This window comes from Triplophysa rosa, linkage group LG1 (genome assembly GCF_024868665.1).
Source record: "Triplophysa rosa linkage group LG1, Trosa_1v2, whole genome shotgun sequence".
NCBI lineage: Eukaryota > Metazoa > Chordata > Actinopteri > Cypriniformes > Nemacheilidae > Triplophysa > Triplophysa rosa.
In genome coordinates, this window is record NC_079890.1 from 13,975,263 (window position 1) to 13,988,387 (window position 13,125).

The window sequence follows — 13,125 nt, forward strand, 5'->3', positions numbered from 1 at the left end:
ACCTGTTGACTCAGATTCGGATTGTCAGACCAGATAAGGTCTCTAGTAATTACACAATGTGACAATTTACAACACAAATTCTATGTAATTTTCCAAACAATGCCGCCATTGGTCCAACTTAATTTCCATTTCAGTTTAGGGCTCGACTAATTAATCTGCTGCTTGAAGATGTAGGAAAGGTTTTAATTGATAAACATTGGGACAAAATTATTCCGAAGCAACTATAGTGCTATGGCAGTTCTTAATCACAGGAAAGGATTGGGGGATGATGAGTGCCATTAGGCCCAGAGCATGCTGGGTAAAGAAGTAGCTATTGGAGAAACATTGAATTAGCGTAATTCTCACTCACAAAGGAAGTGTGTGTGTTTTATGCAGGGTGGGAGAAAGGAGAAAAAGGCCGGAAGACACTATGTGAGAGAGGCAATGAGTCAAATGTAAGTGCCTAGAATGGAAATGGCCTGTTTTTGTTTTCAAGAACCTAGCATGATGCAAAGTCAATTTCAGAATCACACCTGTGGAACTTTCAATCTTCAAATAAGACAACAATAATATAAATAACTTTTAAAATATAAAATTATTTTTTACAGCCATTTAAAAAAGCAACTGCCATCTTACTTTCTAAAATCCTTTGCCCACTGAAATAAAATGCCATTGGACAGAAAAAAAACGTATATATTTATATTTTAAGACATGTCTCTTAAATGCAGGACTGTCAGTGATACATGGCTTTGAAAAAAAAGAATTGAGCAATAGTAAACCTGGTTATGATCACTTCTATGGGATCTGGTTAAAAAATCAGAATGATTTGTTCACAAATTGGACTAACATGGGTAATATGGCTCATTTTTATCTGCTACCCCTCCAGTACATAAAGGGAATCTGTAAATACACAACAGATCAAATGAGTTAATTTGCAAAAACAAACTCCGTTTGTCACGAACAGTGAGGGAGAACCCAGATGCATACAGCAGGTGAGGGGTTAACAAAAACTACTTTAATATAAAACAAAACAAAAACCCACGAAGGGGTAAAATAACAATGAACAAGGGTAAGAAACATGATGGATAAACAGGAACATAGACTAACTACACTAAACTAGACTAGACTCAGGGCCGGATTATCCAATGGGCATTATGGGCACAGGCCCAGGGGCCCATGCGCGCTTGGGGCCCAGGCAAGGGAAAATTTTTTACATAATAGCGTTTACACCATATTCATTCTGCCGTGTGCTTCTCTCTCCCGCGCAAATGGAGGTGCGCACTCAAAACAGTGTTTCTAAATTAGGAAGTCTGTCTTTTGATTTAGTCACTTTTAAGAGCCCTCTAGCGGCTTTTGTTTAGAAGAAGCGCATAGCGACAAATCTAGCGACTTCTTGGATAAACCTTAGCTTTCATTAAGTGGGAAAATGTCGCCAGTGCTGCCCCGCGAGCGCAAGGTCTCCCTTTCCCGGCAGGAAGAAGCAGCACCGTACGACAGGTAACTCGTGAATAAAATGAGTACAAAACAGCGTTTCCAACAACCTGTCACTGTTATCGACTGTTTGGATATATAAATATGAACAAAGTTCATCGGTAAATATGCACATGGTTACCATGAGGCTGTGTGAAAGAACATATAGTCGAAATCACCGCTTTTTATTGTGAGTTGTTAGATGATGTTGCGTCATGAACTGACAACAGAAACTGAAAATATGTCAATGAGAACGATTGTTGTAAATATAATAAGTTGATATACCCGCGGCTGTCTTAAATCTTAAAAGATTAGAGTTTTTTTACATTTATTTAGTGGTGTTTCCTTGCCAATTGTGAATTATTTTATATTGATATAATGTTGATCAGTAACTGCCTTACTTTACCAATATTTAGCCTTCATTATTAGATAATCCACAGTGCTTTTACATACATTGCAAAATGTTTAAAAAAATATATGATGATGTCATAATATATATGCTAAAGAAGTATACTTATAATACTCGTTAATGTCGTTTACTGTAACACATTACACGCTTACATAATAACGTGAGTCGCGAGGTGCTTGTTACACAAATAAAGTTTAACAAATGGACAAATTACTCTTGTAGTATAATCATTGACAAAGACTGCCCTACCCGTTTAGTCTTTGAAAAAATGAAGATGGAAATATTTTCCATTCCAAGAACTTTCTGTAATTTATCTGAAGAAAGTTCTTATATTTTCTCTTAAGAACAGTTTTGTGAATCCGGCGTGCTTGTGTGTGAATTATGGAAGAATCTGATTGAACTGAATTAAAAGGTTGAGGTGTGGTAGTGTGTGCTTGAATATGCCAGTGAGTTACAGTATGCAGGGAAAGGTCTTAAAATTGCCTTGTTGCAATCATGTGGTGTAAATCCTGTATGATGGAGGATGTGTACAGGTGTTGATATTGTCCTTCAGGTTGTGACCATAGTTTGTAATTTGTCAATGTAATCCTGTAATCCTGAAACATAGAGGTGTTTCATACACATAGTACCCTAGGCTAATTTAAAACTTTATTGTGCGCATGTGTGTGTATGGGGGGGTCCATAAAACACTTGTGCCTAGGGGCCTCTGAGTTCTTAATCCGGGCCTAACTAGACTACAACACTGGACATAAACTACAAATAACTAAACTAGACGAAACACAGCAATACAAACCCGGCAGGTGACATGGAACAAACAAATCAAAATAATCCAGCACAAGACAGAAAACACAGGGGCATTAAATAAGGGCTCAAATCAAGAGGGGAAAAAGGTGTTGGGCTTGAAATAATTAACAATCTGTCATGACACACACAGATGGGCAGACTCAGATGCGGGGGTAACAAGAGTTCCCTTTCTGTCGGTCTCTCGACGTTGTGTCGAACCGACAGAATGGCGTTTGTCTTGAGAACCTATCATCTTCTGAGTATTTAGAAAAGGCCAATGAAATTTGCATGCCGGGCTCCTCCCCAGATGTCCGGGTATAAGAGGGAAGCCGGCGAGCTCATTCATTCACCTTTTGTTCTTCAGAGCCTACGCATCTGATGAGCTTCTCTACGATCTTGGTGATCATTCTTTCTGCTGGAATCTAAGACGTGGACAGCGGACGGTCCCTTCCTGCAGTGACTCTCCCCTGGGCATCTCGGCAGTTCCGGAGGTGTTCGAGCAAGTTTCCTTTTCTAAAAGAGCAAATTTCTCCAGCGTGGCTTGTCCCGCTGTTCTCATGGGTGCAACACACTCATCGAGGAGGGGGACGGACACAATGCCTGCTTCCAGTACGCTGGGGCAGATGTTGTGGATTCAGACGTTGCGTCACAGGTGGCTGCGTTCCCACGGGACTCAGCCACCACCTCGTTTGCTCCCCGTTCCGTGGCGGCAGGACTACGGCCCTGCCGTCCGCTATGGCAAGCAGCGAGGGTGATATGAGGATTACTGTGAGCGATAATCCGCCAGCCACGGGCTCACGGACCGTTCACACCTCGTCTCGCTCGTATGACCGTTCCCCAGGGGGGGGCTGGTTGGTGTTACTGTCGAGCCGCTGCGGCCCCGCTCACCCCCCGCCCGTCGGGGGGCGCGAGACCCGCGCGCGGCCTCCCCCGGAGGGTTCTCGACAGTAAAGAAGCAGTCCTCCGTGCCGCGCCTCGGCCGTCGAGTCCCGTGCACTGTCTGCTTCCCAGCAGCCCTGGTCCTCTTCGACGCCCTCCAGCTCTGGCGCCCCCCACTCAGGCGGCCCCCCCCTGGAGGAGACAGCGAAGAGGAGACCATCGCCCCATCAGCAGCCGCGGTGAAGCGGCCCTCGTGGGAAGACCTCAGGGGGATCGAGGCTACCATTGGGCCCGACCCCAGCCACATCGCTGGGAAGTCGGATAGGGACGGATCCTGCCCCGTCTCTCCATCTGCTGCCCCCCTCCGTTGGGCTAGCGCCCACTTACTCTCTAAGGAGAGTTTCCTCTCTCTCTGGGTTATCACAGATGCTCCCACCCTCTGCACGACGGTGAACGGCAAACTCGACGTTACGTCATGGCGAAGCGCAATGTTGAGTATAAACACCAGCCCTCAGCACTCTCAGTCAGACAGTGCGTTGAGCTGCGCAGTCGCCAGGCAGGAAAAACAGCAGAGCCGATCTCCTCCCCGGGGGACCTCCCCCGGCAAGGAATCCGTACTGCTAGCCATCGAACCACCCCCCGGGGGGACGATGAAAAAGATCGTACCTTTAGTCCCCGTCTCATTTCTGGGAGCCTGTCCGGCTTCCCAGACTGTCAGGCTGGCTAGGGAAGACGATCCGTCTCGGCTACGTGATCCAGTCGCCTCACGCCCGCCAAGTTCAGCATCCGATATACCTCAGTCAGAGGCTAGGATGTCCCCGTACTTCGGGCCGAGGCCTCCACCCTTCTGGTGAAGGGAGTGATCGAGCCCGTCTCACCAGCTGAGATGTTCAGCGGGTTTTATAGCCTGTACTTCATTGTCCCCAAGAAAGTCGGGGGGTTGCGCCCTATCTTGGGTCTGTGTGTTCTGAACAGGCACCTACACAGTAGCTGCCTTTCAGGTTGATCACGCAGAAGCGCATCCTGACGTCCATCAGGTGTCAGGACTGGTTCATGGCAATCGACCTGAATGACGCGTACTTCATGTCTCGATCCTCCCTCGACATTGGCCGTTCCGACGGTTCGTGTTCGAGGGATGGGCATATCAGTACAGGGTCCTCCCCTTCGGTCTGTCCCTGTCTCCACGAGTCTTTACGAAGGTCGTGGAAGCCGCCCTCCTTCCCCTTAGGGAAGGAGGTGTGCGGGTACTAAACTATCTCGGCGACTGGCTCAGTTTGGCACACTCTCGAGATCTGTTGTGTACACACAGGGATCTGGTGCTCCGGCACCTAGATCGGTGGGGCTACAGGTCAACTGAGAAGAGCAAGCTCTCCCCGGTGCAGTGCGTCCTCTTTCTCGGTAGGGAACTCGACTCTGTCCTCATGAGCGGCCCCGCTCACCCCCCGTGGGGGGCGCGAGACCCGCGACGAGGAAGCCTGCACCCATGCGGCCTCCCAGAGGCAGTGCGACTGACTACAGAGCGCACCCGATCAGTGTTGAACTGCCTGAAGCTTTCAGACAGTCAGCGGTCCCCCTGAAACAATTTCAGAGGCTCCTGGGATACATGGCATCCTCGGCGGGGGTGGTCCCCCTCGGGTCGATGCACATACGACCGCTCCAACACTGGCTACAGAGTCAAGTTCCTTGGAGAGCGTGGCACACCGGCAGCAGGCGTATGGTCACACGCTTTCTGCCGACACACCCTAACCCCCTGGTCTCCATGACCTTCTTGGGGTTGGGGTGCCGTGTGCAAGTGGGCAAGCAGTGTCGGGGTGGTGGACGGGCCCCCGCCTGCGTTGGCATTTCAACTGCCTAGAGTTGATGGTTGTGCTACTTGCATTGAGGAGGCTACTACCTCTCGTGCAGGGCAGGCACGTGCTGGTCCGGTCGGACAGCACAGCTACTGTGGCGTATATCATTGGATTTGCTCATGGCAGCTAAACATGACTCGCCCGGTGCCTCCTCCTCTGGAGTCAGCAGGTGATCAGTTCGCTGCGAGCCAGACACTTCCCAGGCGTCCTGAACCAGACAGCCGATGCGCTCTCTCGTCAGTCGACGCCTCGCGGGGAGTGGCGACTCCATCCCCGCGCAGCCAGCTCATTTGGGAGAGGTTCGGCCAGGCACAGGTGGTCCTGTTGCCTCCCCGGACTCCACCCATTGTCCGCTTTGGTACTCCCTGTCCGAGGCAACCCTTGGCACGGATGCACTTGCGCACAGCTGGCCGCGGGACAAGCGGAAGTACGCTTCCCCCCAGTGAGCCTCATTGCACAGGGTTATGTGCAAGGCCAGGGAAGAGGAGCATCAAGTGGTACTAGTTACGCCCCTTGGCCTAACCAGGACTTGGTTCTCGGAGCTAAGGCTCTGACAACGACTCCCCCCTGGCCGCTCCCCCTGGCGAACTGCTTCCCCAGGGGAAGGGGCACGTTACGGCATCCCAGGCAGAACCTGGTCTCCATGTCTGGACGGGACGAGGAGATCCTGAGTGACCCACCCCCGGTCTGGTTGGGACGTCACTCAGGCTAGGGCTTCGGCCACTGGGCGGCTATACGCCCATAGGTGGCGCCTCTTCTTGTCCTGGTGCTCTTCTCGGCGAGAAGACCCGCGGAGTTGCTCGGTCGGGTACGAGCTGTCCCGTCCTCAAGAGAGACTGGGGAGTAACCTCTCCCCCTCCACACTGGGAATGTATGTAGCCGCTTCGGCCGCTCATCATGACCCAAGTGCTGGGTAGCCTCTGGGACAGCACGGCCTGGTCATTAGGTTCCTAAGGGGCGCAAGAGGGTGACCACCTTCCGCGCTCCGTACCCTCTTGCGACCTAGGTGGTGGGCCTTAAGAGGCCCCGCCCCCTTCGAGCCTCTCGGGGTTGCCGCTCTTTCTCAGTCCTGATAAAGACGGCTTTCCGCATGGCGCTCACCTCCAAGATGGTAGGGGATTGGCAAGCACCCTCCGTGTCCACAGATTGCCTAGAACTCAGGGCCGGGATTCTCACGTTATCTTGAGACCCCGCCCCAGCTACGTGCCCAAGGTTCCCACCACTCTCCCGAGAGACCAGGTGGTGAACCTGCAGGCGCTCCCCACCGGGGAGGAAGACCCAACCTATCCGTGTTGTGTCCAGTACGCACATGGCGCCTCTACTTGGACCGCACGCAGAGCCCAGAAGCTCTGAGCAGCTCTTTGTCTGTTTCGGAGGTCAGCAGAAGGGAGGGCTGTCTCCAAACAGAGGCTGGCGCACTGGATCGTGGATGCCCTCCTTAGGGCATACCGATCTCTATTCGCCCCTGCCCGTTGGGAGTGAGTCACACCCCCCATGGGCACTGGCTCAGGGCGCCTCTCTGGCAGACATCTGCAGAGCTGCGGGTTGGGCTATGCCCAACAACTCCGTGAGATTCTAATACCTACGCGCGGAACCAGTGTCAGCCCGCATCCTGGCAAGGTGTGGGACCGGCAGCCGGTAGGGCGTACGCCTGTGGAAGCCCTTCCCCCTCCGGGGGGAGCAGTGGCGATCCCGCCTCACTTCTTTCCCCTCGGGTAAAGAACAGGCATTCCATCCATCACTAAGCACCCTTCCAGGGGACAGGCTGGGCAGAGCAGCCCTGCCCCCTTAGGCCGGGGAACAGTTGAGTTACCTCCCACATAGCTCTAACCGGACCTAGGGCTCCAGACGTGGTAACCCCCCCCTCCGGGGGCTGTTCCGTCTGATGTATCCTCATGAATGGTTCCCACCTTGGCAACCCATGACCTCCCCAGGTGGACTCCCACCTTGCGGTTAACTCCTGCAGTCCGCACATTCCTCCCATGAGTTCTCCCCTGATGGTGAGACCATGTGGTGTCTCCACTATTCCTCCCTACGGTAGGTAGTGGCCTCTGCAGCGTTGTTCCCCCAGGGGGGAATAATGCTTACCCAGTGGCCCGTATGGTGCCGGGCGGCTTCTCGCCATTTAGAGAACTAGGCCTCCGCCGGTGACGGCCGGTGACAGGGGCTTCCCAACTTTGTGTAAAGCTCTGGGTCCCCCTTCCACTCCACTGGAGGGTCATAATTTCGCGTTAGCGCGTTCGTCTGACTCGCCCAGGCCAGTCAACGTCGCTCCGCAGAGATTGTGACGCGGCTCAGTGCTGTGGCGTTTTCCATAGGAACCCCATTCTGTCGGTTCGACACAACGTCGAGAGACCGACAGAAAGGGAAGGTCTTGGTTACGGATGTAACCTCGGTTCCCTGATGGAGGGAACGAGATGTTGTGTCCCTCATGCCACAACACTGGCCGCCTACCCCAGCGGTCGGGGGAGGATGCTTTAGGCTCCTCAGACCAAAGGTGAATGAATGAGCACGCCGGCTTCCCTCTTATACTCGGACATCCTGGGAGGAGCCCGGCATGCAAATTTCATTCGCCAATTTTCATTGGCCTTTTCTAAATACTCAGAAGATGATAGGTTCTCAAGACAAACCCTATTCTGTCGGTTCGACACAATGTCTCGTTCCCTCCATCAGGGAACCGAGGTTACATCCGTAACCAAGACGTTTTATTGAAACCAGTGAGGTAAGAGCAAAGCAAATAGTCCAAGGCACCAATGGCAGCAATGTCCTCGGGGAAATGTTCGACCCGGAAGATTCCAGTAGAGAGAAGTTGCACCCGTCCGGGAGAAGCTGCCGAATAGGCGAGATGGAGAGAGCTCCGGGCGGCCCATAACTGCTGCGGAGCAGAGAGCAAAAATAACAGAAACTCGGGCAGACGGGAAGCAAAAATAAACAAGCTTCGAGGAGCAAAACTCTAAGAGCGAGACAGGACTATGACGAGATTCTAAGACTAGGACAGTACTAGACTCACTAGCACTGGGCAGTCAGAGCTGGCAAAAAACAAGCACGGTCTGACACAGGACAGGAGAACAAAGGGAAATAAATAGGAAAGCTAACTAAGGATAAGTGACAACAGGCGGGAGAGATAATGGATATTACGGGCACTAATCCAGGGGAATACGCTACTGAAAGAGTGCGGAGACGGTGTGGAGAAAGACCAAAAGGGAGACACGGGGCAGGGTGAGTGACACAGACACAGCACATGGCGAGCTGTCAAAACAGAGGCGCCACGAGCTCGACACACACAACAGAACACATACAGGCAAGAAACGGGAACCCGAGTGACCGAGATCATGACACAATCAATAATGAGGAAACGAGAGGGCGGGGACAAAGACGAGACCAGAGAGAGTGCATGTTATGCCAGAACAAACAATAGCATGTCTCTCTCCACACTAAACACGTGGCCCTGTAATGATCCTGCCACTAGACCAAGAAAAGCATGACAAGAAGAGGCAGAATCATGACACCGTTTTCATTTGTTTTCAATCAAACTGCAGTTGGGTTGTTTTGATTAAGTTACAATAACTCAATAAATACAGCTAACTAACACAATAAAAACATAACATTACAAAAACATACAATTTTCGAACATTTTAAAAAACTGAGTTTTCTGTTTTTGCAAATAAATGCCTCAAATATATTTTTAGCATGCAGAGGCTGTTTTTGGGGTTGTTTTATTAGGCATTAGGTTGTTTTAAAAACCTGGCATTCCTGCATTGTAGTAATTTAAAACTATTAGAAATGAATGGAAAATACAAAAATATTAAATTATATTACATAATATATAAAGTCCCCTTGAGTCTACTACAAGATGTGTTAAAGTCCAGAATGAAAAAATGATAGCTCGACCCGTAGATACTCTTTAGAGCAGTGGCGGCCGGTCAATAGGGGGCGCTGGGGCGCCGCCCCCTTAAAGTTAGCCAGAGAAGAAAGCTACTTTAATATGCCAACAATAAGTTTAATATATATCGCAAATTAATAACATAATAAAATAATTTAGTCGTACTATTCCACCGTTAGTCATATTATCATTTATTAAAAAATCAAAAAATCTAAATTGTATTTTGTTCATACGTGTGCGGGGCGCCGGACAAACGAGTGTGTATGTAGGCACGAACATTTTTGAAAAGCATGTGATTTGAGGCTGAGCTCTAATTGGCTTGTTTCAAATCGTCCTTGGGGAGCAGCACTCTGCGCCCCAAACCCTCCCACTTTTGTTGTAAGCGAATCAATATTGTTTTTATATTTTTGGCCTCATGTGATTGGACCGTTTTTAACGCCTCTCATTACCGCTCAGCAGATTGTCATTTGACTGACAGGTACTGATTAATGTGGAAGCAAGCGAAATTATCTCGAGATGAAAGAAAATTTGGTTTTATCTTTACAAGAATACCCGTTCCAAAGGCGTTCAGATGAAGAAAAAAAACGGATCAAGGAGCTTGGACCAGATCGACCCAACTTGCAAATTCAGCAGCAGTCAAGTGATCGCGGTCGATCTTACACTCGGTGCTTTTCCGGCACTTCTTATAGAAAACGGAGTTGGCTAGCTGGATGCGATGTAAGTCATGCCTTTTATTGTTTTCCCTGTTTGCTGTTTCAAAGTCTTGGCACCGAAATGTTGTGGACAACAACAGGGGTTTGCGATTTAAAACATCTCTCTGATAAGTGCAAGCGACATGAAAGTAGCCGCAGCCATCTTGACAACGCTATGAGGCTCCAGTTTTTTGGGAAGCTTAGCATTGCTGAACAGCTAGATGAAGGCTACAGGATTGGCATTAGAAGGCACAATGAAGAGGTCACAAAAAATCGACACATCCTGTCTAGAATAATAGACTGTGTAAAATTTTGTGGCGCATTTGAGCTGGCTTTGCGTGGCCACAATGAGAGCGAGAGCTCAGATAACCCCGGGATATTCCGTGGCTTGGTCGACTTTGTTGCTTCTCTTGATGGAGTTTTGAAAGAGCACCTCGAGAATGCCTCTGTGTTTAAGGGAACTTCGAAAACCGTGCAGAACGAGCTGTTGGACTGTATGTTGTCTGTTATGAGGGAACACATAATCCAAGAAGCACAAAACAGCGATTTTCTATCAATCCAGGCCGACGAGACCACCGATATTGCCACACAGTGCCAACTTGTGCTTGTGCTGCGCTACATTGATGGCAAAAGCAACGTACAGGAGAGGTTTTTTGCTTTTATTCATCTGCATTCAACTACAGCTGATTCCATCACTACAGCACTAAAAGAGCATCTTACTGTCATCCTTCCAGAGGATCAGAAGAGTAAACTCATCTCCCAAGCGTATGATGGAGCCAGCGTGATGAGAGGTGCCACTGCAGGTGTTCAAAGGAAGATTCAAGATGTGTACCCAAATGCCCATTACATCCACTGCTATGCGCATCAGCTCAATCTAATAATGCAAAAGGTCACTTCTCACATACCCAAAGTTAGAATTTTTTTTCTAACCTTGGAGGATTTGCCAGCTTTTTTTCAAGATGAACCAAGCGCACAGATGTTCTTGATAAAGTAGTTGCCCATAGACTACCAACATCAAGCAGTGTTAGATGGAACTTCCACAGCCATGCCATCAATACAGTGTTTGAGCACAGAGAGGGCCTCATTCGCTGTTTTGAAACTATTCGAGACTCAGGTGACTTTGACCCTGTTACCACCAGAGAGGCAGGAGGCTTTGCCATGCTGCTGGAGGATCAGGATTTTTATTTTTTTCTGCAACTTTTCCACAACATCATGCCACACGTGGACATCCTCTATGCCAAACTCCAGAAGAAGGACATAGATTCAGTTCACATTAAGGGGAGCATCCAGCAGTTCCAGCAGGACATACAGAAGATCAGGTAGCAGCTGTATTCCTTCTTTTGAATTTGTTATCATTATTATTGTTATTAGTCATACATTTTATTAATCCTGCAGAAATTCTCTCCATTCTCTGGTTAACCAAAGCAGTGAAGGAGCTTCTCAACCAAAGAGGTGGCGGTTGCTTAGTCCAGAGGTCCATGAACGGATTGTAACAGATGTAAGTTTATTGTAGTCCTTGTTACTCTGCAGTTTTTCATAGAAAAGCTATCAAAGGAAGCTATCAAAAAGAAAGTAAATATTAACAACAAGTTAAACGGCATGGTTTCATTTACCCTCTTTGAGTACTAAATGTGTTCTCATGTCTTTGAGTTTATACATTTTTTGCTTAAATATTGTAGCAAAGAGTAGATACTTTGATATTGGGCTTTATTAAACTTTATGAAACTATACTGCATTTATTTGCAATGCATATTTTACTACAAGTCAATCTATTTAACCATTTTCATAGTTATTCTTAGGTTTCCTCTAGTGGTGTGCCCTCTTTATCGGATTGATATGAAAATGGCTGATAATAAAAAAATGCTATTAGCGCCCTAAGCATCAGAAGTTCATGAAACTTGGCATGTTTGTCTAGTCCATATGTATGAAGTTTGGATAAATCAGGGATTCAAACACTGAAACTGGTCTCCATCTCTCTATAACTTAAAACTGATCATTTTAAATGTTGCAGTTGAAATTGACATTTTGTCATCACTACATCATTTTTGTTTTTGTCCTTCACTCTGTAGGTCTGTGACACCATACTCCAACACACCATGGAACGGTTCTGCTTCACAAGCCACCTCGTTAGTGCCACCTTGCTGCAAGCAGACAGGTTTGAACAGTACACAGTGGCGTTTCCTGAAGATGCACTGAGTAGGACTTTGAAGGCCTATCCAGTGCTCAATGGGAGTAAGCTAAAGACAGAGCTTAGTCTCATCTACTGCAAGGAAGAGTTCAGAACCTATTGTGGTGCTGTTTGACCTACTGCAGCTGTTTAAGGAGAACAATCTTGAAGAAGTCTTTTCAGAGACTGTCACTCTCCTAAAGATCCTCATCACCACACCCATGACCACAGCAGAGGCTGAGAGGTGTTTCTCAACTTTGAAAAGAGTTAAGACTTTTCTGAGAAATAGCATGACCCAGGAGAGGCTAAATGCATTGGCCATGCTGTCAATGGAGAAGAGATGGTGACTGAGATCATTGACTTTAACCAGAAGGTCATTGAGAAATTTGCAAGTCAGAAAGAAAGGAGATCAAAATTTATTTTCAAATAGTGTTAATGGCCAATGATTAGGTAACTGTAGTGTGTTGTGTTTTTTGTTTAATGATTACCTTGATTACTTCATTACTGGTAATAAACCCACATTCAATTAAAATTCACTGATTCATAGTACGTTTATTTGCATGTATTACCATTGACTGTAATAATGATACGTCACCTGATTAATGGCTATTTATAGTCCTGCATTACTGACAGTTGGATTTTCAGTTTGTTTGCGCCCCCCCAAATATTTTTAGTATGGTGATGTTTATTTACAAGTGCACCAAAATCCGATAATCCAGCAGATATTTAACTATACAAATATTTACTCACTCCAAGTATCCACACAATGCATGTAAGGGTTTTCTTAGCTTACGGCACCGCAGTAGCATGTTTGCTCGACTTGGTAAACAAGTCCTGATCTTGAGTCAGGCTGCTGCTGTTAAAGGCCAGACTCCGCCCCTTTTCTGTGATCCACCATTTAAAGTTATGTTTTAAAATCCACAGACATCTTCTCCATTAAGACTTTTCAATAGCTTAACATTATAATAATACAAACATTAATGTAACTCATTGCAATGAACATACATTTAATA

The 13,125-nt window shown here is 47.8% G+C and overlaps 1 protein-coding gene across 1 annotated transcript; it reads left to right on the forward strand.

The window, feature by feature from the left end:
* Positions 1-10,038: 10,038 nt before the first annotated feature.
* On the forward strand, positions 10,039-11,434 carry LOC130559259 (zinc finger MYM-type protein 1-like). Its single transcript, XM_057342231.1, has 2 exons — positions 10,039-11,264; positions 11,341-11,434. Exon 1 carries the CDS (start codon positions 10,121-10,123, stop codon positions 10,937-10,939), a length of 819 nt encoding a protein of 272 aa, XP_057198214.1. The 5' UTR covers positions 10,039-10,120; the 3' UTR covers positions 10,940-11,264; positions 11,341-11,434.
* The last annotated feature ends 1,691 nt before the right edge of the window (positions 11,435-13,125 follow it).